The 27487-nt window shown below is 41.5% G+C and overlaps 1 protein-coding gene across 1 annotated transcript in view; it reads right to left on the bottom strand.

Moving 5' to 3' along the window:
• LOC131699416 (A disintegrin and metalloproteinase with thrombospondin motifs 2-like) overlaps window positions 1–27487 on the bottom strand; it is a 233400-nt gene that overhangs the window by 39109 nt on the left and 166804 nt on the right. The window contains exons 5-10 of the mRNA XM_058996040.1: window positions 10196–10279; window positions 6636–6792; window positions 3792–3897; window positions 3204–3347; window positions 2611–2743; window positions 879–992 (exon numbers count right to left, since the gene is read on the bottom strand). Of these exons, the coding sequence (XP_058852023.1) occupies window positions 879–992; window positions 2611–2743; window positions 3204–3347; window positions 3792–3897; window positions 6636–6792; window positions 10196–10279 (738 nt within the window). The remainder of the gene's footprint in view (window positions 1–878; window positions 993–2610; window positions 2744–3203; window positions 3348–3791; window positions 3898–6635; window positions 6793–10195; window positions 10280–27487) is intronic.

Here is a 27487-nt window from a genome sequence, read left to right as displayed (position 1 = left end):
AAAGAGAGGAGCCTCATGTTACTGCAGGGTGAGAGAGGTGCACCCTGGTCAATACAGTGCCCTTTAAAGCAGTGCTGAAAGAGAGGAGCCTCATGTTACTGCAGGATGAGAGAGGTGCACCCAGGTCAATACAGTGCCCATTAAAACAGCACTGAAAGAGAGGAGCCTCATGTTACTGCAGGGTGAGAGAGGTGCACCCTGGTCAATACAGTGCCCTTTAAAGCAGTGCTGAAAGAGAGGAGTCCCATGTTACTGCAGGGTGAGAGAGGTGCACCCTGGTCAATACAGTGCCCTTTAAAGCAGCGCTGAAAGAGAGGAGCCTCATGTTACTGCAGGGTGAGAGAGGTGCACCCTGGTCAATACAGTGCCCATTAAAACAGCACTGAAAGAGAGGAGCCTCATGTTACTGCAGGGTGAGAGAGGTGCACCCTGGTCAATACAGTGCCCATTAAAACAGCACTGAAAGAGAGGAGCCTCATGTTACTGCAGGGTGAGAGAGGTGCACCCTGGTCAACACAGTGCCCTTTAAAGCAGTGCTGAAAGAGAGGAGCATCATGTTACTGCAGGGTGAGAGAGGTGCACCCTGGTCAACACAGTGCCCTTTAAAGCAGTGCTGAAAGAGAGGAGCCTCATGTTACTGCAGGGTGAGAGAGGTGCACCCTGGCCAATACAGTCTACCCCTGGAGTACAAAAAAGGAAAATGGCACAAACAACATCCAGAAGGATCTTAAACATCACAAAAAAGGAGAGGTCTGTAATAAAAAGCTTCAAAATGTAAGAAGTAAGTACTCTAAACCAGAAACCTACACTTTTATGGTATACGGCTGTAAACTTTTTTAAAAGCTTAATAAATTCCAGGCCACTAATTTTAAACTCACCTTCCCAGAGGCACACACTGTCCCGTCTAGAGGGGGGCCCTTCTTGGTTTTACAAAAGTACGGATTGTCTGGATGACTACACCAGAGCTGCTTACACGGATCAAATGTGCGGAACTGAAACAATAAAGAATACACCATCATCATCATCATCATCATCATCACCACCACCACCACCATCATCATCATCACTACCATCACCACCATCATCACCACCATCATCATCATCACTACCACCATCATCATTATCATCATCATCACCATCACCATCACCATCATTATCATCACCACCATCATCATTATCATCATCATCATCACCACCACCACCATCATTATCATCATCATCATCACCATCATCACCACCACCATCATCATCATCACCCACCACCACCACCATCACCACCATCATCATCATTACCACCACCATCATCATCATCATCACTACCATCACCACCATCATCACCACCACGATCATCATCACTACCACCATCATCATTATCATCATCATCACCATCACCATCACCATCACCACCACCACCACCATCATCATCACCACCACCACCATCATTATCATCATCATCATCACCATCATCACCACCACCATCATCATCATCACCCACCGCCACCACCACCACCATCACCACCATCATCATCATCACCCACCACCACCACCATCACCACCATCATCATCATTACCACCACCATCATCATCATCATTTATCATCCATCATCGTTATAACTATTACTATTATTGGTAAATACATGGTAACTTTAATTTTCCTATAAACGTTGGTATTTTAAATTAGGAATGATGCACACCCAACTGTTCATAATAAGAGTCCAGGGTTTCTGGTGGCATAACTGACGAGAGCGCTAGCATTTGATTTAGAATTACAGCCTGACAGGTCCAGTTTGGTGTAATTATTTGTTATAATACACTACATAATGACATAACAGACAGATATTGTAGAACTAGCAGTGTTTATTTTTAACAAGAAGTGTTGAGATTAACATCGGAAAATAGAATTTAAAAAAAATCGTACAACAAATACAATTAATACAAATAATACAATTCATTTTAAACCTCAGAATTTTTTTGGGCAGGGGGCAGCAAAACTACATGTATTATTACTAAGAATCGGAGGAGAGAATTCACTTGGCTTTTTTGGAGGGTGGAGTCTGCTTTCTGAGGGCCATCAGCCTACATGGCCTAACATCCCATGGAGGACTAGGTCATTTCTTACAACATTTCTGCCACTTGTTGTTTTTTAAAAATACTTGCATTATTCTACTCTTACACAAATGTATCTCTGTCCTCTTCTGATAACACTTAGTCAGCCCCATGCCCTCCATGGGATGTTAGGTAGTTTAGACTGATGCCCCTCAGAAGGTAGAGGTCTTGAGTGACGAGGAAATCATCCAACTCCACCCTCCAAAAAAGCCAAGCGAATGTTCTAATCTGTCTTGTTGTGTGTTGTGCTCCTCTACCTAGCTGTCATATAATCTCGGGCATTTACAGAACAATTCAGTACTGTATGTTATGTATTTACAGGCAAATGGGTTGTATTGTATCTTTTTAGGAGGTTTCTTAATTGGTAAAGTCATATAAACGATTTTACTGTTTTCACTGCTTTGGAAGATTCCTTCCCCTGTAGCTGTGTATAACCCACTGAAGTCCAGTAGAGTTTGCTAGGGTACAATTCCAAGCCCCTGTCCCAGTGGCCCCCTCACTCACTGCAGTGCACATCATGTATCCGATGCCAAAGTCGAAGCGGCACTGCTCGTTCATGGAGTAATGAATGCCCGGCAGCTGGGGGAGGGATGGCCAGTCGTGGTGAAAGGGGTCATCACGGAGACAATCATAGGCACTGAAAGAGAAGCACACAAGTTATCTATTAAAGCAAAACACATGTTTTTAAATGTTTTAATTGTAGATTATGTTCAAGGCCAGCAATAACAGGGAATGCAACAATAAAGAGCAGCTACTACAGCTACATACTTTTATAACACATACTGTATCTTACATCGGTATATATACCAAGTCAGGCCTGCTTACAGAAGTCTCAAATGTGCAATTGAAAAAGAAACACATATCGCAAACATGTGGGATGACCATGAAAGTGACTATCTCAAAGCAAGACCAGCAAACAGATGTAATAACTGAGCGATGGTGTTGCACTGCAAACCATTCCAGTCCTAGTTAATAAATGAGGGTGGATGCTACAGAGTAAAGTGCTTAATGAAGGGTGGATGCTGCACAGTAAAGTGCTTAATGGCACCGCCAGGGTTTTGATTGAATCCAGGTCCAGGACAAAGATGGTGACTCACTGCAGGTATCGGATGAGCTCCTGCTGGCTGCAGCGAGACCAGTGGAAGCGATGGAAAGCTGCCTGGACCAGGGGAGCCATTATGCTGCCCATGCGCACCTCGTCCCCGCAGCGGTTCCCCTGCCCGTCGTGCTCCATGCCCAGCCTGACAAGAAGACACTGTGTTAAAGGTGTTACAGACTCACGCCTTCAGCAGTCCTACACTGGGCAAGTCATGCAACAATTCCAAACATGGGTATTGCTATATAGTCAAATCGACCAGGAGATGACAGATAGTCCAATATGCTTTCGATTGACATGTGTTACATGTGAACAGAGGTGATTGGCTTAACTTTGGGAATGAAAGTGGCATCTTCAGCCCACTTTTTGACTGGAAGGTGGGCGGCAGTAAGTCGGGCCATTCAAATTGGGGAATTGCAAACGGGTAAAATAGATGTAGCTGGGCTTTTTTGTTAAAAGCATTGGTTATTACAACTTATGACTTGTATGTAATGTACTGGAATCACAGTATTTTTTAAGTGTTGTTGTGGGCTTTATCAATCACAGTGCTTGATGCAGCTTCTATTAAAAGGTACTGGAAGGTACTTACACATGGCCTGTTTCGTGAGCCACGACGAACGCAGAGGAGAAGCCATCCTCGTGGTTCAGAGTGCAGCTCCGGACAGGGTGGCACATGCCAGTCACGGGGGCGTAGCCTGGGCACACACAGGGAGGGCACGCAGAGCAACAATACATACATGCAACACAGAGAGCAAACTGAGATGGCTTACTGAGTCTCCGTTAGTTTGATGAGGTGTCAACTGTCAGTATCCCTGACAAGTCATTTTATCATATAGTATATGTCTTTTACAGTAATACTGTTGCTTTTTTAAATGGTTGGAGAAAAAAGCCTACAATTAAAATATTAGAGCAGAAATGTGTTTGTTTAGATATTAGAGTTAAGGACATATTTGGGTGAATTATATGGTGTGTTTACAAAGCAATTTGGAGTACAGACCACCTTTTTTTAGTATTAATATTTCAAATTAAGGTTCCTTGGTATTGAAACGCAAACACCTCAAAAGTTCATAACATTGTTGTTGTTCTTGTATAAACAGTATTTAATATGTGCAATATCAGTTTTGAATTGTTAAAATAAGCCAAGAAAAATGTTAGGTTATTATCAAATCAGCATGAAGTTTTAACATCTACTCTCGTGTAATGGAAATCATATCCCTAGTTCCCTGAAATAGAAATGTAACCATTACCTTATGGGTATTTACCTCATAGAGACCTGAAACCTGAATAAGATATAGCAAAGCTGCTCGCAGAGCCTGTGACGCAGTCACCCGAGGGCACCCGAGGGCATAAAAATATTGTGCTCACAGATCTCAGCGTTATTTTTCCTTCAAGCCTGCTGCTATCATGGACGCAGCGACCTTGAAGATTAATGGTTATTTTTTTATTTCAGGGAATCAGGGTTATGATAATAACCTAATGTTCCTTTTCAAGTACGACATTTAACCATTACTGTATGGGTGAGTGTGCCAAAGCCGTCGCAAGGGCAAGATTGCAGAACGACTGCTAAGCCGAGAGGCTGCCCTGTACGTTTCCATATGGAACCCCAGTAGCTAGAGTGAAAAAACTGAGGGAGAAGCTCACCTCTATGCCTGTGTTGTAAGGGTCGACTGAGAAGCTGCCCTTAACACTCTAGTTCCATAATCAGGGTGTTGAGGATCCACAACATTGTCTGTAGAACCTAGTGAAGGTATGGGGAGTAGCCCACACTGCTACATTGCAAATGTCCTTGACAGATGCACCCTGGAATAAGGCCCACAAAGTTGCCATGCCCCTGGTGGAATGGGCAATGAGCTTTTCTGGAGGGGGCAAGTTGCCCAGCTCATAGGCAGTCCTGACTGTGTCCACTTGGACAGCCACTGCTTAGACAGGGCTAGACAAAAAATAGGATGGACTGCCTTCAACTTTCTGTCCTGTCAGCGTAGTACGCCAGGGCCCATACTGGGCAGAGCGTATGGAGCTGCCGCTCTGTCAGACTGGAAGGGAGGTGGATGGAAAGCCTCAAATTCCACAGACTGGTTGACATGGAATGCTGAGATTGTCTTCGGCAAAAAGGCAGGATTGGTACAGAGAGTAACCTTTGTCCTGGCTTCTGTAAAAATTAAGCAGACTTTTGCTATGGAGAATGCCTGCTTCTCACACACCTGCTTTGCAAAGGTGAAAGCAAGCAAGATAAGCGATAAGAATTTCAGATCAGCTGAATCCATGGGCTCAAATGGAGGCTTCATGAGTGCATTATGCACCACGTTTAGCCTCCAGCAAGAAACAATGTCCTTCATAGGTTGTCAAAGCCTCCAAGACCCTTTAAAAAATTGTCCCACCAGGAAGTGAGCTCCTCAGGAGACCGAGTCAATTTTGATATGGCAAGCTGAAATAGCTGCCAGATAGACCTTTAACATGGAGGCACAGGGGACTCTTCTTGACAGGAGGTCCACAGCCCAGTTTGTCACCCTGGGTAAATGTACTCTCTGTAGTCAGAGGAGGTTCTCGTGTGCCCAGCAAACTGAGGCCACCCTGGTGGTCGATGTAGGCCACCACTGTTGTGTTGTCTGTATGGACAAGCACATGTCTCCCTCAAACCTCCTGCAAAAAATTCTGCAAGGCCAGGTAAACTGCCTGTAGCTCTAAAACATTGATATGTTGACCCTGCCAAGGGGGGTTCCACACACCTTGCGCCCCCCTGCCATTCCACACAGCGCCCCGGCTGGACGCATCCATGGTGATCACCTCTCTTCTGGTGACTGCCAATCGCTATGGCGAGACGTAGATGGGCAGGCTGTTTCCACAAAAAGAGTGCCTTTAGACAGTGATGAGACACTGTCAATAGGTGGTTGCAGTTCAGCGTGGGCTGAGAAACCCTGCTGTTGAACCAGGCCTGCAGATGGCTCTGCGAGCAGCTTTGGTATCTTATTCAGGTTTTCAGGTCTTTAGGAGGTAAATACCCATACGGTAATGGTTACATTTCATACTTGAACAGGAACTAAATGCCTGCACTGCTGTCTGGAAACTGGTCAGATAAAAAGCTTTCATTTCCCTTAGCTAGTGCCAGAGTTGGGAACCACTGTTCTGTAGTAACATATTGTCCCCTCTTGTTGATATAGTGTCATCCTTATACAATCCCTTGTCAGATCCCAGATCCCCCATGACAATATGTTCCCACTATACCCCTCAATTCCAGTCAATATTTATATCATATATTACTATAGAACAAGGGTTCCCAACCCTAGTCCTAGCTAAGAGAAACTAATTTAGGACTTGATAGGTCAGGAAAGCCTGGACTAGAACAGACCAGTGATGGGAAGCACTGCTATAGAATATATGTTGCTACTGAAAAAACTTCTTTGCTGTGTTGACTCCAGAGTTCTGTGTACAATACCTTGCATGCCAGAGGGCCCGAACTCCTGCCTGGTGAGGAATATGGCGTGGTCGTGGTACTCTGCGTGCCCGACATCCGGCTTCTGCTGTAAGTAGGCCCAGCGGCACACATTCTCCAGGCTCTGGGAGGGGTTTCCAACTTCAATCAAACTCATCGACTGAAACGAAAGACAGGGACACTTCTTAGTGATGAGTTTCGGTTAGTTACATGATTTAAAAACGGTGTTCCTCGCTCTTAAACCATTTAAAATAAATCCAGGCCAAACTGGTGGGACAAAAATGGGTCCTTTCTACACATTTCCATTCCTACATGTAGATCTCTGACACCACACAAAGCTCAGCCTGTCAAACAGCTCGGTAAGCCCTGAAGCAGCTTAATGCTAGTAGTCAAGGCTTTAGTGGGTAGCAGACAGCCATAATATGTGCTAGGTTGATTAAATCCCAGGTCTTTGGGAGATATGGAAGATATTCAGTACTGCTAAAAAGAAAGAGTATTAGTGAACATCCTATGGTTAAGTCTTTAACGTTATGGATACAATATGAAAGGAGGACTGTGGAAACTACAGTTCAAAACACTGAACACAAGCTGAAGCATACAGCACCAAGAAGTGTTGGGAGATCTAGAACAAATATTCAGTGCTGTGCTGAGTGAATATTTGTTATACCTAAACTCATTTTAGAACCTATCTTGCTTTTATTAAAATCTAATGATAGAATGACCACGCTGCTGAGCAGGTGCGGAGCTGAATCTAAGGAAAGTAATTCTCTGAAATTCTTTTCTGTATGCTGTACTTGTTATATAAACAGACAACTCCAAAGACTGAGTGAGCATTTCAAGTGAGCACAGCCATAAACAACTCATTCCACCCCTTCAGTGGCTCTTGGGTTATTGTGATTTTCTCAATTTCTTATAGTACTCAATGAACATTCATGATTAAGGCTACAATTTTGGCACGGCATTATTAGAACTACATTTCCCATCATCCTCCTGCTCACTGGTAAATCCATCTCAGTTACATAAGTGAGCAGAAGGATGATGGGAAATGTAGTTCTGAGAGGTCAATGCGGGTACTTGTGAAGCCATCTTGAGGCAGGGAATGCTATTTAAAAGTTTAAAAAAGTGGTCAATATGTAAAAAAAAAATTAACACAATACACTCACCATACGTAAACATGTAAAAACAGTAGCAACACATGGGAACATGTAACACAATAAAATAAAAAAAGTGGTCCTCATGTACCCTTTAACTTGTTATATTCTTTTTATTGTCATCTAATCAAAAATATATTATGTACAAAAAGCCCAAAAAAAAAAATAGATCAGCTATTACCAGTTAAACATGTTATATACGTACTGTAGCGTCGCGTGTAAAACGAAAGCAGGCCACAGAGGCTGTAGTTTCATGCTCGAATTCAGCGGTTTATTAGCACAGGACAAATACAAAATAAAAGACCACTGTCCGCCGTGGACCACACCAAAGCAAACCAAAATAATAAAAACCTATTTCCCTGTGCTAAATCCCAGTCTCTCACTCTTTCACTCACTGCTTGTTTTCGTCTTCTTCTCTCACAACTCGCTCCCCAACTCCGCTCGCTCTCTGGCATGCACTCCTATTTATCTATTGACGTTAAACCACATCATCCATCCGCCTTCACCAATCTCCTGCCAGCATTCTAGGGTTGCAAATGCATGTCCAGGATTGGTGAACCCGGACAGACTGGCAAGCAACACTCCCACCCCTGCATTGTGTACATTATGTACTCCACATGGAGTGCTAAACTATACTTTTCTTCTGTTCTAACTATATTTTCTCATTCTCATTCTCATTCTCATCCTCATCCTCTCCGAGAACACAGGCCTGCTTTTATGCCATGTGGCTGAAGGTTAATTGATAGGCAATTACCCAATTATGCATCAGCCACATTCCAGGCAAGATACCTCTTTTCTTTCCAACCAACACTTACACCCGTGCATACACACACCCTTTTTCTCTCTCCATTCCCCCACCTTGCCACAATATAGAATGGACAATAAAAATATAAATTCAATAAAATAACATAAATAAAAGAAAATTAAACACATTAAAAGTAAACAATCTTCAATTTCCCTTGTCTCAGGTACATTCTCAATATGTTTATAACTCAGCGCTGCTATGCTGTACACCCAGAAAATGTAATACATTTACTTGTACTCTCCACCAGAATCAACCAATTTGTGAACTTTAATGCAGATTCCCCTCAGAGCCCCTGTCAAAATATTCAGTGCTTTCAAAATCAAAGCACTAGGTGGTGCTCCAGCCTTGCAGGACACAGTGTATGCCAGCACAGACAATGTGCTGTGAAACTCAGAGAACAGGTCTGTTGTTATTATGTACAGTGCTTGCAATGAGTAGCAGATTACTTTAATGCAGCGATCATAATTAAGACTCTTGGGTCCGAGGCATGTAATGGAAAAGATGTGCGTGGAGTCAAATAAAAACTGTAGAAACAATGTAAAGGTGCAACAGGTCTTCCACAGCTAATTAGAAACCAGCTAGCTGAGAGTGTCATTGTCAAATTAATTTCCAGTGATCGACAGAGAGCCCAGAGGTGACTGCTTCAGGCAGTATTCTTCACAGTGCTTAGAAACGTTCTAGTCTGTTCAATTGAGCCGTCTGCGGTGGTTGGGGATTGTTCAGTAATTAAAGTCTCAGATGTGGCACGATCCTCATTTCTCTTAATTTAATTCATAAAGGGTATTTGTTTTCAGTGCATTGGCTCTCCAGGGCTGCTAGGAGTCACAATAAGGAATCACCGGTTCTGCTGCACGGTGTGCTCTGTGCACTCTGCTTTACCACAGAGCAGACCTGCTATAGTCCAGTAGATGTATACGCTACCCCAGTAGGGTTAGCTGGGACACAGTCTGACACTGCACTGCTATTCTGTGAGCTGACTGAACACCTTTTCCTAATAGCTGTATTGTACTGTGAAGATTTCCAGCAAACACCTACAGTATAAAGCTTAGAAGAATTGGCACTATGGTTCTAACGGCTCACTCATTCAGAGGTTTTCTTTCTTAATTCTTGCTATGATTGACTAACTGTTGAGAAATTATTCATTATTTTGGAGTGGGGGGTGTTTTTTTAATATGTGCTGCAGCTTTTGTGAAACTCTGAGGTGCCTGCCCTTCTAAAAGTTTGCTACAGTAAATATGCACAGTAATTCTGCAGTTTTCCCCATGGTTATACTATGCATTTACCATTGTTGACCGTGGTTTACCCTCTCTGGGCTTTACCATGCTTTCACTATAGTTTATTATACTTTTGCTGTGCTTTTACTATGGGAAACGTTGGGTTTTACCACTGCCAAAGACACACATGATTTTAAGAATAAAAAATCCAATGCAATTAAGGAGCATATTGGGGTGCTAGGATTGAAAATTAGTTTGAATCCCACCTTGATAGTATTAAACAAATGGGACACCACATCTATAAGATTCTTCTTGTTCAGTATTAGCAGCCATGTGTATGATATGCAGTCATATATTATTGAAATGAAGGTAATAAAGCATTCTCAAACTTACCTTCCCATAACCCAGCATGATGATGCGCACCAGAACCACATTCACATGGGCACCCAAGGATTCATCATGGTAAATCTCATTGACCTGAAGAAACAGGAAAGAGAGTGAAATGCTTGTTATCAGAGTACACAGAGCGGCATCAGATGAAAAACTTCAATCTTCTATAATTAAAGTTCAGCTAATTTATTCTGGGTTCAACTGTAGATAGAAACATTAGTGCTATTTTAAATGTAAGAAAACAGTCAAGACAAGATTACAGCAACAACTCAATCCAGTAAATATAACCGTTTCTGCTATAATTCCTGAGTGCTGGCTACTGTCTTTGCCCAAATAAACCTTCAGCAATTGTGCATTATTAAAACCTGCCCTGACTAAAACCACAGTCTTACATAGCCACCAATTGCCAAATACCTCATTTTATTTCATACCCTATTCCATTTGAATTCCTGACACTTTTTATAAAGTGATCTCCAATTAGGATTCTGCTAGCAGTTCTCAAACATTAAAATCACAGCCTTTACTCCATCACTTCCTGTTTGGGTTGGATCTGCATCTCCTGCTTTACTCCATCACTTCCTGTTTGGGTTGGATCTGCATCTCCTGCTTTATTCCATCACTTCCTGTTTGTGTTGGATCTGCATCTCCTGCTTTACTCCATCACTTCCTGTTTGGGTTGGATCTGCATCTCCTGCTTTACTCCATCACTTCCTGTTTGGGTTGTATCTGCCTCTCCCCGCATTAGATTAGAGGTGCAGGGCATTTGGATTATTTTTCACTTTCCCAGACTAGCAAATCCTTTAGAATGAAGAGACCTAATATAACCTGAAATACTGTATGATTCAAACTTGTCACATGAGACAGGGCCCAGGTGCTTCCTGCAAAGTGCTGTTCAAATTCCAAGCCAGCTTCTAAACTGTAAAAAGACTTTGGCTGCTTGTGACTCTAATGTGTGATTCATGTGAGGGGCCACTCCATTTACATACAGTAGTATTCCACCAGGCTATTCAGAGGTAGGGCTGCCACCTGGCCCCATAATTCCGGAACACTGCGAGACAGAACAGGACTTTGAAGTTGCCTTTAAACTGAAGGAAATCAACACGTGAGTCGCGCGCTAAACCTTTGCTAAATTGATTCTGTTGATTAATTATCTTGAGGCAGCATGACAATACAATGATAGCTTTGAACAAATTAAATAAATAAATAAATACCATCATCAATATTTATTTATTTTATTAATAGTTTTAAAAATATATATTTGAAAGTATTTATTTATAGTTTCTAATAATATATCACCGCTCAAATCATTAATACTGACCAGCTGTTCACTATTCCTGACACCAGACAGCGTGAACACCTGATCAGTGTTATTATTTAATTGGGAGGGTCAGTATAAATTAGAGCTATATATTACTAATTAACAGGATATAAATAGCAACTTTTAAATCTTGAGAACTGAAATACTAATTTTACAAAATAAAAAAGTATCTTGAATAAACATATGTTTAGGTTTATTCAAGATACTTTTTTATTTTGTAAAATTAGTATTTCAGTTCTCAAGATTTGTATTATCACAATGATTCGGATAATTAAGAAGCAGTACAAATTAAGCAAGTGTTTAGCACTCAATTTGCGTGTTTATTTCTTTCAGTTTAAGGGCATCTTAAAAACCCCATCCCGTCCCAAAGTGTTCTGGAATTATGGAGCCAGGTGGTAACCCTATTCTGAGGGCACACAAAGTCATAGACCATCAAGCCATTTTACAATTAGTAAGAATTAGTGGCGTTCAAATTGAATTAAAATAAAACATGTAACACACACATTGTTATTCTAGCCTTTTATTCTAGTTTTACAGAATGATTGAGGCAGGCATTAAAAAGTTACAAAGTAAGAAAATCATTTCTTAGAACACACGGATATGAACATATTTCCACTAAGAGAAAAGCACCCCCTGTCTATGTTTGCCTATGGTTCATAAAGAACTATCAGGTTACCAAGCAGCCCTAATTGACACTTAGTGGAACATTGAACACTCCAGGGGAAATGGAACAAAAGGGTTTGACAAGAACGCAGCCAGCATGCGAGAGAATAACGCATCTCAGGTAGATGTGAATGCCTGGGTTTCTGAAAACATAAAGAAACACTCTTTCAACTACGTGACTGAAGAAGATCTGATCATGTGATGCTGTAACTAAGATACCTACTGCAGCTGCCAGTCATCACAGACCTTGAATCTATCATAAAAATGCAGCAACCGCCCAAGAGCCTACAGGGGGCTCAGAAGTGAAGACACCATTGACCAGGTAGGTTGGTTATTTCACTTGAATTCATTTCATTTTGAACAAATCAGGTGCTTGAGATATTCATGCAGATAACCGAGACAATGGCAGTGGCTACAGTCAGACATTGAGGTTCCCCTCAGCTCTGTTACAGAGAGAGTGCTTACAACAGTAATATTGCTGTTTTCCTATGGTTTTCCCTTAGTTATATAGTATCCATTTACCATAGTTTGCCCTGTTTTAGCTTTACCATACCTCTTTGGGATTTACAATGCTTTTACTGTGCTTTATAACACTTTGATATGCTTTTACTATGGAAAACATTTATAAGGGAGGACAACTCATTCGTGACCTGGACACCCCCTCAGTCCTGGGACTTTCTCAAGCAAAGACTGACAATTGTTCTGAATTCTTTGGGGGTTTTCAGAGGAGGAGTAACCCTACAGGGGTGAAGTTAAGACCACACAACTCACACTTCAGTTGAATTCACCCTGGCCTCCAGAGAAAAAGGCAAGAGAAACTAAAAGGTGTGATAACCAAAGTATTCAAATTAATCTTATTAGCATTAGTAACATTATCACCACCTTCCATTCTGCTTTGTTTAAATGGGGGAACTGGAATTAGACACAGCTACACATGATTCTATAGTTCATTAAATATTGGATTTGTTTGATGGTAAAATGGGAGAAATTGATTTGCTGCAAGATTAAAGTTGTCCTGCAATTTTAATGAGGAACTGGTTTAGAATAAAATAAGGTGCACTGAAAGATCAGCACAGAGCGCAAGTCAGACTGAAATTGAAGATCCAACTTTTCATTTAAAGCCTATTGCATTTCATGTATGCTGCCACCAGTTGCTAAGCAACCAACAACTTCAGTAGAAAGCCCCAGATGAAACAGCCACAGTTCTGAGACACATCCATCTGTGCAGAACCACCAGCAAGGCTGCAGTGGAGAAGTCCAGCAATGTGTAAATTAAGTTATGTAATGTGACTGGTGCGATGTCAGGAATACTCTACAGGGTTAGGGAAGCTTGAAAAGATTATGTATCACTCTACTAAGACCCCACTTCGAATATTGTGCTCAGCTTTAGTAACCTCACTACAAAATAGTAATCATTTGAACTACGTCTTTATAAAAACTCTGTTATCCTATCATGCTGTGCTCTTCTGCCCTTGTTGCACATAACTCTAGTATTAACAGTGCAGTTTGTACAATATATATTGAATAGTGCCTGTGTAGTAATTCTTTCTGGAGGTGTCTTGACTGGGAATGTCATATAAACAGCCTTACAGTAAGTTGGTTATCCAAACAAATATTTCTTCTCAATTAGTTTGGATAATAGAGGTTTCACTGTATTGCATTTTAGAAAGTACTGCATGGGGGGACCAAAGGCTAACTTCCTTATACAGACTTGCAGAGCTGGAGACTGTTTAGAAACTGCACTCGGAATGAAAACTAAACCATAAGGGTTCAAATGAAAAGAGCATGGGAGCCAATTAAGAGAAGATTTACAACCTAACTCTAGAGCACAAGACCATTTGGACTCAATATAATGAGAATACATTATGCAGCTCTTGCCCTGCAGTGCATTGGGTTGCAAGCAATTACAGCTCTCTCCACACTGCAATGAGCTTACATATTAATTAGAAAAAATGAAGAGCCTCTCCCTGTTACACAGCATGGAACACCAGTAGAATCTCCCCACTGCCCCATCGTCCATCTAGCAGCTCCCTGTCCAAAAGTCAGCAGGCTCCCAATGGTATGCAGTTGGAGAAATGATCAGGATTCCCTCCATGTTTCTCACAAAGCAGAGAACAACATTCACATTTCACCTGGTAATTTAACATTCCACTCCAGAGATTTAGAAATGCCATTTGTTTCCTGTTTGACGAGTTGAACACTGAGAAGTTCAGCTGGACGTTTAGCTCTGAGCTGCAAACTCAGTACGTTCAGCACTCAGAATGCTTGTTTTTTGTTTGTGTTAATCAAGCTGTGCACAATACATATATTCCTTTGTAGCTTAGCCAATCAAGAGACCTACATTAGCAATACATTGAAAAACATCGTTTTGGTATGCTGAGTTAGCCGCTGAAGTGGATCAGCGTGGGTGGAGAGTCTGGGTTTATCCAGTAGAGGTGGGTTGTCAGGGATTCATCGCACATTCCATGACCTGGCTACTCAGAGGTACTGGATTCAGTGGACAGGAATTGCAGCATATGGTGAAGGCTCTATCCCAGGAGGCAGAGAGAAGTAGCAACTGGCTCTGGTTGAGGAGGAAAGAGGCCGATAGGAGACCTCAAAAGCGAGGTGATGGAGGAAGTTAACATCAATGAAAAGGAATGGATGGCTAAGGTAAGTAAACTGGTCTGGGTTGGGTGGTGAATGGAGGGGAGTGGTGCTGGAGCGCCAGCATCACTGTCGAGCCTTCCTGAGGTGTCGTCAGCTGGTCGACGAAACACCAAAGACGGGAGGTGCCCACCTGATGACCCCTGCAAAGTGCCCCACCCAGCCCTTTCCAATTTGATTCAATTCAATGTTATCATATATCAGTGCTTGATTCAACATACAAAAACAAAACAACAAATCTTGTTGAAAGTAAATACCTTCTTTTATTTGAAAAGTTACAAAAATAAGAGTAGATTGTATTAGATTGTAGTAATTCATTTTCAATGTATAATCAACGATTATACAAAGTATGTTCAAGACAAATTAACCATATATTGTAATTAAGATTCTAAATATATTCAACATTCAACAATGCATCATAGATTAATATTACTTCATATTCAATTTAAACAGAATTAATCATACAATCGATTTATGCACCATGGAAATTCATAAGTTGTTTTGCTACTAATTCTTATATGCAAAGAAAGTTGAAAGAGTCTCGCAATGAAGAATTACTGTATATAGCTTTCTCCTTGTGGATAAAGTGTTTCAGTTTAGAAACCTGTCTTCAGTTTGAAGTCCTCTTCAGTTGAATGATTTCTGAAAAAAAAACAAGATGGCTTTTTCTTCAGTACTCCATGTCCCACAATGGAGCAAGGAAGCGCCAATTCGAGTAAATTTAAAAAGCACTTTGGAATTAAGTAACTTCAGTATTCTTCTGTTTACTTCTTCATTTATTTTAGCATACTTTTAGATTTAGTAGCAACAAAGTCTTTTTATTCATTGTTTGAATTCAGATCTTTTCTTCAAGAAGTCATTTTCTTGTTGGCCAGCAGCTGCGTTTTAGTTTTCATTCCTTGAAGTTAGAATGTTGGGAGCTGTTGTTGAGTCTTCAGCGATTCAGTCCAATTGTACACACTTAGATGTTTCTGTGTGGCTTTTCCAAGAGTAGTATTGTCTTTTGATTTGTTTGAGAGAGAGATCGATTTTCCATGCTGCAAGCATTTTTCTAACATTGCAAATGCGCAGGACATGGTCAAGATTATCGAGTCACAGAAGAGTTCTCATTAGAATATTTCTCATTATTATTTCAATGATTGGCTATTTTGATTGTCAGCAAGATTACATCATAAGTTCACTCCCATCTTCATTTGAACAAAAGGGTCGTAAATCACAGAAAATGTATTCATTTAAAAATACTCTTTTGTGAAATAACTTTTTCATTTTTACTTGATAATCACGTTTATATTTTCCTGATGTGATTTCACACAATGCAGTACCAAAATAAATCATATAAGTCCCATAATTATCATTCTAATTAATTAATTAGATTAATTAGTCGTCAGTGGAATAAATTATGTTTTTATAACAGTTAACATAAACCAACACAGCAGGGGATTTAGCTTACCAAATGGCATTCTTTGGTATGAGATGAGTTTGTCAAAATCTCTCTTAGAAATACAGTCAATGGTATATTTTCATTTATTTAAGCAAATATAAATTGTACTTTTTATATCACATCATAGCAACAGAGCAGATTTCATCAGTGATCCGAGTGAGCAAAGAAAGTCTCGCTCTGAGACGCTCAGTTACTTAACGCATCCTGTTAAGTGGCTGAGTTTGGTGGCTATCACCGTTTTGAATTTACTGAACTCTATTCAGTGCTAGGGTGGGTTATTCTAATATCCTTTTTTATTTTTTCTGGAGTATCTCTCCGTTTGGACATGTGTGCTTAAATGATTTGAATGAGTTCAGTTTCAGGCCCTGTATAACAGGTCAGGGGAGGCAGGAGGCCATTAGGGATTGATTAATAATGCAGCAAACATTACCAACAAGCTATCCTCACACTGAAACGACCCCCTACTCCCGGCCTTACATACACACACACACTGACAGGGTAGGAAAGGGATCAAGTTCAGTGAGGATTTCTGGAAGCACCACATTCAAATTAAAGTCTGTCTTCATTGGACAGGAAGGCACTTGCTTCTGTAAATGTAATAATGACAGCTATACCTGATGTTATCATCACCTGCCTGACATTTCATTTGAAAAAATGCATGTTTCATCCAGCTTTGAGAAAACAGAAACAAACAATCCTTCACCTTTCTCAGTTTCTATTTGAGTTCAGGGAAGATTATTTCTTTTTAAGGTCAAGTACAAAATGTAACCATTACAGCATGGGTGAGTGTACCAAAGCCATCGCAATAGCAATTTTGCAGAATGACTGGAATGCTACAAGGCTAAGCCGAGAGGCTGCCCTGTGCGTTACCATACGGAACCCCAGTAACAGTAGCTAGGGCAAAAAAAAATGAGGGGGAAACTCACCTCTATGCCTGTGTTGTAAGAGTTGACTGGTTGAAGGCAGCACTATCGATCACAGGAAACTTCACATTAATCAAATTATCAAGCAAATCAATTTGTCTTTGTACTTCTAGGCCGGGTTCTGCTTTAAGAGGAGTGTTGGATTGTTTTGGGGATGCAAAAATAAACCAGCAGCCATTTCATTCTGAAATGCACAAGGCACACACTGGCTTTGAGAGCATACAAGGATTATTATTATTAGAAGGCATTTCATCAGTACAGATCTACAGCATATCAATGCCCTGTCCTGTTTGTATACAGTTTGTATTGTCACAAACAACAAAGAAAGCGCTTCTGATAATGTTGCTGATGCTAATAAGAGATAAGAAAAGGGATTTGAAAGGCTTGGTTAGAACTCTTTTAATCGTAATAAGGACGATGAAGGCCCCTGCAATATTCATACAGAATCCCTCTAAATGCACTCAATGTGCTCTCAACCGTTAGAGACAAATTCGGAAGGACACGTCTGATCGCAAACTTAGTAGCCTTCTTGCTCTCTCATGTGACAGGTCTGAGTGCTGAGTATGCAAATCGACAGAGGAGCTTAATGCATGCACACCAGCAGTTATCTTAAGTCTTCTAGTTCAAAGGGATCAAAAGGTGTGTTCTTGTTGCATGCCTCAGACAGCATCCAATATTTATAAGCCCGGCAAGCAGCCTGAAGCACTTCCTCACCGGAGGAAGGACTTGACATGTCCTAGACCTCAAGGGAGCGTCAAAAAGTTCACAAACTTACACAGAAGTGAATATGAAAAATGAGGCATATTGAAGTGCTACCCAAGGGTTTAAAATCCATTCTCTTCCCTCTTATTAACATTACAGGTCCCCCTTTGTCTGGTGTTAAAGGGGGACCTGTAATGTTAATAAGATTTAAAAAGATTTAAATCTAAATCTTTTGGCTCTTTTTTTAAAAAATTTTTTACAATATTTCAGGATGTCTACATATTTAATAAAAGTTAAAAGTAGCTGTTGCTGCTTCCTGGTACTCTACCTTATCACTTCCTGTGGAATACTGTTAAGTACATAATTGTCACTTTCACAAATTATGTCCATTGAAGGCATGAAAAAAGACTTCTAGTCAAAACGTTTGTCTTTGAACTTTCTTTTAGTATGTATACATTTAGTACTAGTCATGGTACCCTTGAGCAAGGTACTTTACCAAGATTGCTCCAGTAAAAACCCAACTGTATAAATGGGTAATTGTATGTAAAAAAAATAATGTTATATCTTGTAACAATTGTAAGTCGCCCTGGATAAGGGTGTCTGCTAAGAAATAAATAATAATAATAATAATAATAATAATAATAATAATAATAATAATATATCAGTTTCAATTCAGGCAATGTTACCTACAGTACAGTACAAGGAATGATTAGCAAAGTACAGCACAAAAGAAACCAAAAGGTGCAGATCTTTAGTGATTACACATTGGAGGGACACAACTAACCGCCTCCTTCATCATGAGAGATTCATCATGTTCTTGATATTTTCTGTTTGACAAAATACAAAGATCTAGCTGAAACTCTGCAGCAGTAATTCTTCATTGTCAGTTTGTTATAGGCTTGTAATGAACTCACCAGCAGGTACTTGTGGGTTTAAACAGACCAGTTCACGCTACACATACACTACTCTACTGCCAGGGTTAAGGAATGTTAATTGAGACAAATTGCTCCAGAAAGAAAAACTGCAGACTTGATTAAACTCATAATCCCACGGCTGCTTTTTGTCTGCTTTTGAAGTCTTCCAGAAGAAAAATGTTATTGCGCCCACTCTTTCACTTCACTTTGCGGGGTGCCTTGCTCAGAATCACTGCTTACAGTACCTTCTATAAACAGCTCACTGAAGGATGAGTCTCTGGATATTCATCAGGGCACTGATAACTCAATTCTAGCAACCTTTTGTTCTGATTCACCTTCTTAAATTAATTGTAGCTAACACAAGAATCTTACCCATTTTTCACTTCGATTAGCAACATAGAAACATAATGTTATAGCAAACATGTCTGCTCATATTAAAATAGACATCTGGTAGTACAATCCAAGGTCATTTCACACCAGCAGTGTCTTCTGGTTCAAAGAATATTACTGAGCATGTCAGTGACTAGAAGAAGCAGCTGACTGGTTAGTGGCAGGAGGTAACCCGAACCATTACTTTAAGAGCAGCACAGAAACCAGGAACAGAGGAAACAGTTGGAAATGAAGTAGAGATAGACTGAGGAGAGGTAGTGATACTTCTTCACACAGAGTGGTGAGGGGATGGAATGGGCTACCTAGTCATGTTGAGGAACAATCACTGGGATCCTGTAAGACCCGGCTTCACAAAGTTCTGTATCAATCAGCTACTAGGAACTGGACGAGCATAGGTGGGCCGAATGGCCTCCTCTCGTTTGGAAATGTTCATATGTTTTTTATTTGAGACCTATATAATGAATGAATGTGCATGGCGGGTAAAATTGATGGAACTATTTTGTTAGCTACAATTACTTTAACATTCTTTGTACTTTTTTTAAGCAAAAGTAGCCTTTGTTAACCACTTTGTTAATAGCCTAGTTTGTTTACATTCCCAAACGCAGCTGAATAGACGCAAGCTTCCACGCCTTTGAACTCTGATGCAACTAAATCACCACAAAACTGTGGGTCCTTCTGCTTCGAATTTAGTTATACTAATAACCGTTTACAAGAAGCACTAAAAGAGACAATATTTTTAACATAGGCATATGTGACAATGTGCCCTGCCCTTGTGTGCGTTTCTGTATTGTATGTTGCGTGTTGTGTGTTAATGTTGGTGTATAGAGATGGCTGCACGGGATATAAATGGGTGTGTGCAGCACAAGTTATTTAAAATGTATAAATGTATTTAGGCACGGGATTGCACATCACTTCACGTGCATTTAAAGTATTTAATATGTGAGCACGAGGTTGCACGTAATTAATTCACGTACTGGGATTCAAGTGAATAATTAATTAGTAATTGAATCCCAGCACAACAGTATATATAGATGCACGTTTCACTCACTCGGGGTTGGGTGTTCGTGAGTGGAGAATGGGTGTGGACAGGAGTTATAATAAACAAAAAGAATAATAAAAATAATAGTAAGTGTTTTCACTCACCGTGTTTGTTCGTTTGTCTGTGCATCCACCGTTTGTTAATGTTAGTGAGTTTTGTTTGTCTCTTATTTTGGCGTGAAGTGCCATGTCCTATTTTCTGTTTGTTCAACCTTTTTATTTATTTGTTATTAAACGCCGAATGCAGCCATTGCACTCAGTTTCACTCATCACCACCGTCTGTCTGTGTGTTTCTTCCGGGTCTGACGTGTCACTACCAGCCAGCCTTGTGACATATGGTTGTCAGAAGCGGGATAAAAGCACCCCCCAGACTCAGGCCGGAAAGAGTACAGCAGTTTCTTTGGAAAAAAAAATGACAATGGCAGAAGATGCCAGGAAACTACGGGACTGCATCCTGGATAATGCTGGGCTGGAGGCCCAGTCTATGCCCATAGCCACCCGGATCCTGTGGCTGATAGACAGGGAGCAATGGGAGGCCTATGGGAGGGAACACACCCTAAGCACCTGGGAGGAAGCTGTGGAGTTGGTCCTCAGCTACCTGGAGGCAGCTATAAGTGGAACAGCAGCCCAGGTAGCAGGGTCTCCAGCAGGAGGATTCATGGCCAGCTGCACTTTCCTATAGATGGGGGAGGAGCTCGAACATCCTACACCTGAGTAGGAGGAGCCCGAACGTCCTACACCTGAGTGGAAGGAGCCTGAACGTCCTACGCCTGAGTGGGGGGAGCCCAAACATCCCCAGCCCAAGAGGGGGGAGTTGGTGCGTCCATAGCCCAAAAGGGAGGAGTCGGTGCGTCCACAGCCCAAAAGGGAGGAGTCGGTGCATCCACAGCCCAAAAGGGAGGAGTCGGTGCGTCCACAGCCCGAAGAGAGGGAAGTCGGGGCTTCCACAGCCCTAGGACCCAAGCTGCCAGCAGAGGGAGAATGCCTGTTGGTTCCACCTCCACCAGCAGAGGAAGAATGCCTGCTGTCCCCATCTCCACCAGCAGAGGGAGAATGCCTGCTGTCCCCATCTCCACCAGCAGAGGGAAAATGCCTGCTGTCCCCATCTCCACCTGCAGAGGAAGAATGCCTGCTGGTTTCCCCTTCAGAGGCAGAGCCGCACCAGTCCCCTGCAAGAGAGGCAGGGCCGCACCAGTCCCCTGCAAAAGGGGGAGACTACATGCTGCTCCCACCTCCGTCGCCAGGAGACTACACGCTGCTCCCACCTCCATCGCCAGGAGACTACACGCTGCTCCCACCTTCATTGCCAGGAGACTACACGCTGCTCCCACCTTCACCGGCAGGAGCAGAGCAGCCAGAGCTGCCTCTGCCTCCACCACCTTCACCGGAAGGAGCAGAGCAGCAGGAGCTGCCTCTGCCTCCGCCACCTCCACCGCTTCCTCCACTAGGAGCAGAGCTGCAGGAGCTGCCCCTGCCTCCGCCACCGCCCGGAGCAGAGGAGCAGGAGCTGCCTCTGCCTCCACCACCGCCCAGAGCAGAGGAGCAGGAGCTGCCTCTGCCTCTGCCACTTCCAGGAGCAGAGCAGCAGGAGCTGCCTCTGCCTCCGCCACCTCCACCAGCAGAGGGTGAATACCTGCTGGTTCCGCCTTCACCGCTGTGGGAAGACTGCTGGCCCTCCCACCTCCACCAGCAGAGGGTGAATACCTGCTGGTTCCGACACCACCAGGAGCAGAGGAGCAGGAGCTGCCTTTGCCTCCGCCACTGCCAGGAGCAGAACAGCAGGAGTTGTCTCTGCTTCCCGCACCTCCACCACAGGGAGTACGGTGGCCGGAGCCCCAGAAAGGGGAGCTACCAGCTACAAAGACAGGGGGAGAGGTCAGGAGACCACTTTCCCCAGCAGCAGTTTCGCTGCAGGAGTTCTTGTGGCCGGAGCCCCACAGGAGGGAGCTACTGGCTACGAAGAAAGGGGGAGAGGTCAGGAGACCAGCATCCCCCGCAGCAATTTCGCTGCAGGAGTGGACCAGCATGCTGTCAGCCGTGCCACTACCGGCAGGGGTGCTGACAGCATTGCCAGCCATGGGCCCACTGAAGCCTCCCTTCCCAGCCCGAGACTTTGTCCTGGACTGCTGGGTTTTTAAGGGGGGAGGTGGCCGTTGAGGCCATGTGTGCTGCGCACAAGGTGGGGTATATGTGGCAATGTGCCCCGCCCTTGTGTGAGTTTCTGTGTTATATGTTACGTGTTGTGTGTAAATGTTGGTGTATAGAGATGGCTGCACGGGATATAAATGGGTGTGTGCAGCACGAGTTATTTAAAATGTATAATTGTATTTAGGCACGGGATTGCACTTCACTTCACGTGCATTTAAAGTATTTAATATGTGAGCACGAGGTTGCACATAATTAATTCACGTGCTGGGATTCAAGTGAATAATTAATTAGTAATTGAATCCCAGCACAACAGTATATATAGATGTTTGTTTCACTCACTCGGGGTTGGGTGTTCGTGAGTGGAAAACAGGTGTGGAGAGGAGTTAAAATAAACAAAAAGAATAATAAAAATAATAGTAAGTGTTTTCACTCACCGTGTTTGTTCGTTTGTCTGTGCATCCACCGTTTGTTAATGTTAGTGCGTTTTGTTTGTCTCTTTTATTTTGGCGTGAAGTGCCGTGTCCTGTTTTCTGTTTGTTCAACCTTTTTATTTATTTGTTATTAAATGCTGAGTGCAGCCATTGCACTCAGTTTCACTCATCACCACCGTCTGTCTATGTGTTTCTTCCGGGTCTGACGTGTCACTACCAGCCAGCCTTGTGACAGCATATCAAGTAACAACCTTCCTAAGAAGGAGACCTACTGTATAATGTGTTGGTTAGTTTTCCATTTAATTTCCTAAATATTTAAACTTTAGCATTAATCACTTGAACACTTTGGGTAGGTTGCTTACCAGTCAGAAAACAATCATAAGATGCCCCTCCGATTACTTGTTTTTAATATACATGACTGCCACTGGTCCTATCTGTGTGTAAGACTGCATGTGTGTTTTATAGAAATGACTGCCACAGCTCCTATCTGTGTGTAAGACTGTATGAGTGCAGCATTTAATTGAATATCTAAAAGACTGTGTGAAAATATTGAATATGAAATAAATGGGCTTACACCAGTTATTCCATGTAATCACTAAAGCGAACACTTTTATTTGACAATGGTTAAACGTTTAGTCTAATCATTTAACACTTGGATAATGTTAAATATGGTTAAACTCTTTCTAAACTATTGTGATGAACTGCGGTTCCCGCAGGCAGGGGTTTCTCACAGGCGGAATCCTAGCGGCACACTAAATTGATTATGATCGGGGACATATCAGGCATATCAGAATGTACGGCATAACAGTGTCTATATAGCAAAGGACTCCGGTACTAAAAGGTGCTGGATTCGAGTGAGAGGTTAAGAAAACCTGCATTCACTCCCCAGTAACTGGCATTATTAAATTAGACGTACTTGTCAATACAGATCAGCTTTTCGGAAATACTAGGTCCTGTGGCTAAACAAATGTGGCAGGAGATAGTTGATGGGGTTAATGGGGTTGGTACTGTAAAAAGAGATCATATACTGCCAGAAGTGCTTGCAAGATCAACGTCAGGCTGTAAACAAAACTGTAGGGTCTTCTCACTCTTCTGGGTCATGTTCCAAGATACAGTGCTCACCCTTTATAACGCTATAGTGGGGAGTCATAGTTACAAGACCATGCCATTTGTGTTCCGCCTTATAACGAGTATAAAAGGGCTACTGTAATGGCATTATGGAGCAAATGGGAGCCATGACCCCACCGTGTTATAACCGATTCCACACTATAACAAGGCGCGTTATAACGGGTGAGCACTGTATCCCCTCCGGTATTATTGGATAATTATAACGGGTGAGCGCTGTATCCCCTCCGGTATTATTGGAAAATTAAACATAGACGTTTTTATTATTACCATTGGCTTAAATACATGTTTCTAAACGTTAAGACACATCTCATTCTCCGCCTGGTCTGAAGCACCTGTTAATTATGATGCCGGTAAGGGTCAATTAACGGCACAATACAGATGAATTATGAATCAGACGAATAATATGTTAATGAGAAAATAGGTCTCTAAGGGCACGTTATTGTAACGTCACGATGAGTGACATTTTTTGACGGTAAATGGTTTATGCATCACCTGATGAAATACTGTCATGTTAAACACTATCACTGGCACAATAAAGGAGACAGTACATTTTATAAATATGGGCCCTAGCCTCCTATACACATTGTGGATTGCATTTGTCTATAATCCAATAACTCTTGATTTTATAAAAACATGTTAACCTGTATATTCACGCTTCCATGTTCTTAATGTTGCACTTACATTCAAACTGCTCTACACAAACTCTGCCTCACAGAACAATATTAACAACATTACACTTGTAATAAATGTGTTTCATTAGTAGTATGACTGATGTTTCCTTTCAGAAGAAGAAAGGTGCTCTAAACGACTTGGAGTAACTAGCTTTGAGCCTCCCCCAGACCTCTGACAGTGCCTGGAAGTCTCTTCAGTGCATTTGGAGTCTCTTTGTCTTTAAATGTTAGCCAAGGTTGGTTCTCTTGTTAATATTTAAAAGCAGAGGTAGAAGATAAATGTTTCATCATACAGTGCATGTCTATTCAATGCCTCAGATACTGGAAACAATACTGTCAACCCAGGTGTTAAAACTACAGTATTTAATTACATTGCTATATACTTCTGAATGACATGCAATTGCCAATTATTTTCTCTTTCTCTCTGAGATATTTTGCTATGCTTAAACCTTGTTAAGAGACCAACTAAAATGCTTTCACACAGCAAGGAGAGGAAGGGTCACGTGCTGACTATTCCTCGCTGAAGAAGCTTCATTATTTGTACATTTCTCAGTAGCACCTTTCTGTAATGAGAGCTGGTTTAAACAGATGTGATAACATGGCCCTTAGCAGCCGGAATACTTGTAATTTAGTGATTTATACTTGTTATGGATACACGAGTAAGAGAGGTGTGCAAACAATGAATCTCAAGAACTGCTTCTATTGGAAATGATGTCTCCCTTCCAGTCCTGGATTGAAGTGTTGGTTATTTTATTATTTCAGTTTTAATCATGATGTATAGTACATATTTCCCATTTTAAAAGGCACAGTGATAATTCTGAGTACCCGCCTGGGAAATGGCAGTTAAGGAGTTTAACATGAATGAGGAGGTTTTGAGACTGAACTGATTGATTTGAATGGTGGTAAAAACAAGTGCAATTGCTGTTGCATCTTTTACCAAGGTTTCACAAAATCTAAAAAGAATGAAAACATATCCAAAAAGTACTTTAGTTTTTAGTGAACAATATTATATTGCAATTCTGGTACACTTTTTCTGTAACTTTTGATTTGTATCCCTCTCCCTATTCTTGTGACCATTTGATATTTAGCACTGACATTTTATTAATATAATTGTACTTCAAAATTGTATTTCACATTTCTCTCTTCATTGAACAACAAAAACAAGAACTATTATTTTATATATCTTACAATGAAAAGGTAAGGTCTTCAGTGCAGCTTAACAGACTTCACATGGAGTGGAGGCGTGACTGAGACTACAAAGAGATGGAGTGATGCGGCTGTCTAAACAGGCTTTTTACCTCTGTTTTCTCTGTTTGAAATGCCCAATGAATGTCAGCTCACTGATGTAACCTACCGATCTAGGAAGGCTGAAGATCTCTGTTCCCGCTGTCAAGACAACCACCTCCCGATCAGTAGGGGTCGCTGAAGAACAAGCCATGAGCTGGCAGACATGTACTACACCTTGGCGTGAACAGGATTCTAACCCCATTGGCATGCCTCACCCTGCACCCCAAGCAGCTGTGCTGTTACCAGGTCAATGACTGGGGGTTCCAAAAGGCTTTTACTTTCGCTTGACTGTTGGACAACGCATGAGTTCATTGTGATGGAATAATGTCATTGGTAATTTTCCTATATGATAAACGCACACAACATGGTAAAGTGAATTAGGTTTTTTAGTGGTTATTTATTTGAAGCTGTTGGAGAAGAATATATTATTGAACGTTCATTGTAGATACCTCAATGCTGTACTTCTGGTCAACTTAAAGGAATTAAATTGCAGATGAAAAGAGTCATAGGAACAGCACTGATTGGTACTCAAATGCGAGCCAATGCATCTAGCTTTGGGAGATCTTTTAAAGTAAATAAATGGCAAATATTTGAAATGTCTTGGGGTTTTATTATTTTTAAGTTTAAATCATACCTTTAGTCAAGGCACTGATTTTTAGTCATAACTTTAGTCAAGGCGCTGAGTTAAGTCATGGTTTTAGTCAAGGCACTGAGTTTTAGTCATAGTTTTGGTCGAGGCACTGAGTTTTAGTCATAGTTTTAGTCAATGCATTGAGTTTTAGTCATAGTTTTAGTCAAGGCATTGAGTTTTAGTCAAAGCGCTGAGTTTTAGTCATAGTTTTAGTCAAGGCACTGAGTTTTAGTCAAGGCACTGAGATTTAGTCAAGGCACTGAGTTTTAGTTATAGTTTTAGTCAAGACACTGAGTTTTAGTCATAGTTTTAGTCAAGGCACTGAGTTTTAGTCATAGTTTTAGTCAAGGCACTGAGATTTAGTCAAGGCACTGAGTTTTAGTCATAGTTTTAGTCAAGACACTGAGTTTTAGTCATAGTTTTAGTCAAGGCACTGAGTTTTAGTCATAGTTTTAGTCAAGGCGCTAAGTTTTAGTCATAGTTTTAGTCAAGGCGCTGAGTTGTAGTCATAGTTTTAGTCAAGGCACTGAGTTTTAGTCATAGTTTTAGTCAAGGCGCTAAGTTTTAGTCATAGTTTTAGTCAAGGCGTGAGTTTTAGTCATAGTTTTAGTCAAGGCGCTAAGTTTTAGTCATAGTTTTAGTCAAGGCGCTGAATTTTAGTCATAGTTTTAGTCAAGGCGCTGAGTTTTAGTCATAGTTTTAGTCTAGGCACTGAGTTTTAGTCAATGCACCGAGATTTAATCATAGTTTTAGTCAAGGCACTGAGATTAAGTCATAGTTTTAGTCAAGGCACTGAGTTTTAGTCATAGTTTTAGTCAAGGCGCTAAGTTTTAGTCATAGTTTTAGTCAAGGTGCTGAGTTGTAGTCATACTTTTAGTCAAGGCGCTGAGTTTTAGTCATAGTTTTAGTCAAGGCACCGAGTCTTAGTCAAGGCCCTGAGTTTTAGTCAAGGCACTGAGATTTA

Source organism: Acipenser ruthenus, chromosome 22 (genome assembly GCF_902713425.1).
Source record: "Acipenser ruthenus chromosome 22, fAciRut3.2 maternal haplotype, whole genome shotgun sequence".
Taxonomy (NCBI): Eukaryota; Metazoa; Chordata; class Actinopteri; order Acipenseriformes; family Acipenseridae; genus Acipenser; species Acipenser ruthenus.
The sequence above is the reverse complement of the archived record's forward strand: the minus strand, read 5'-3'. Positions and strand labels throughout refer to the sequence as shown.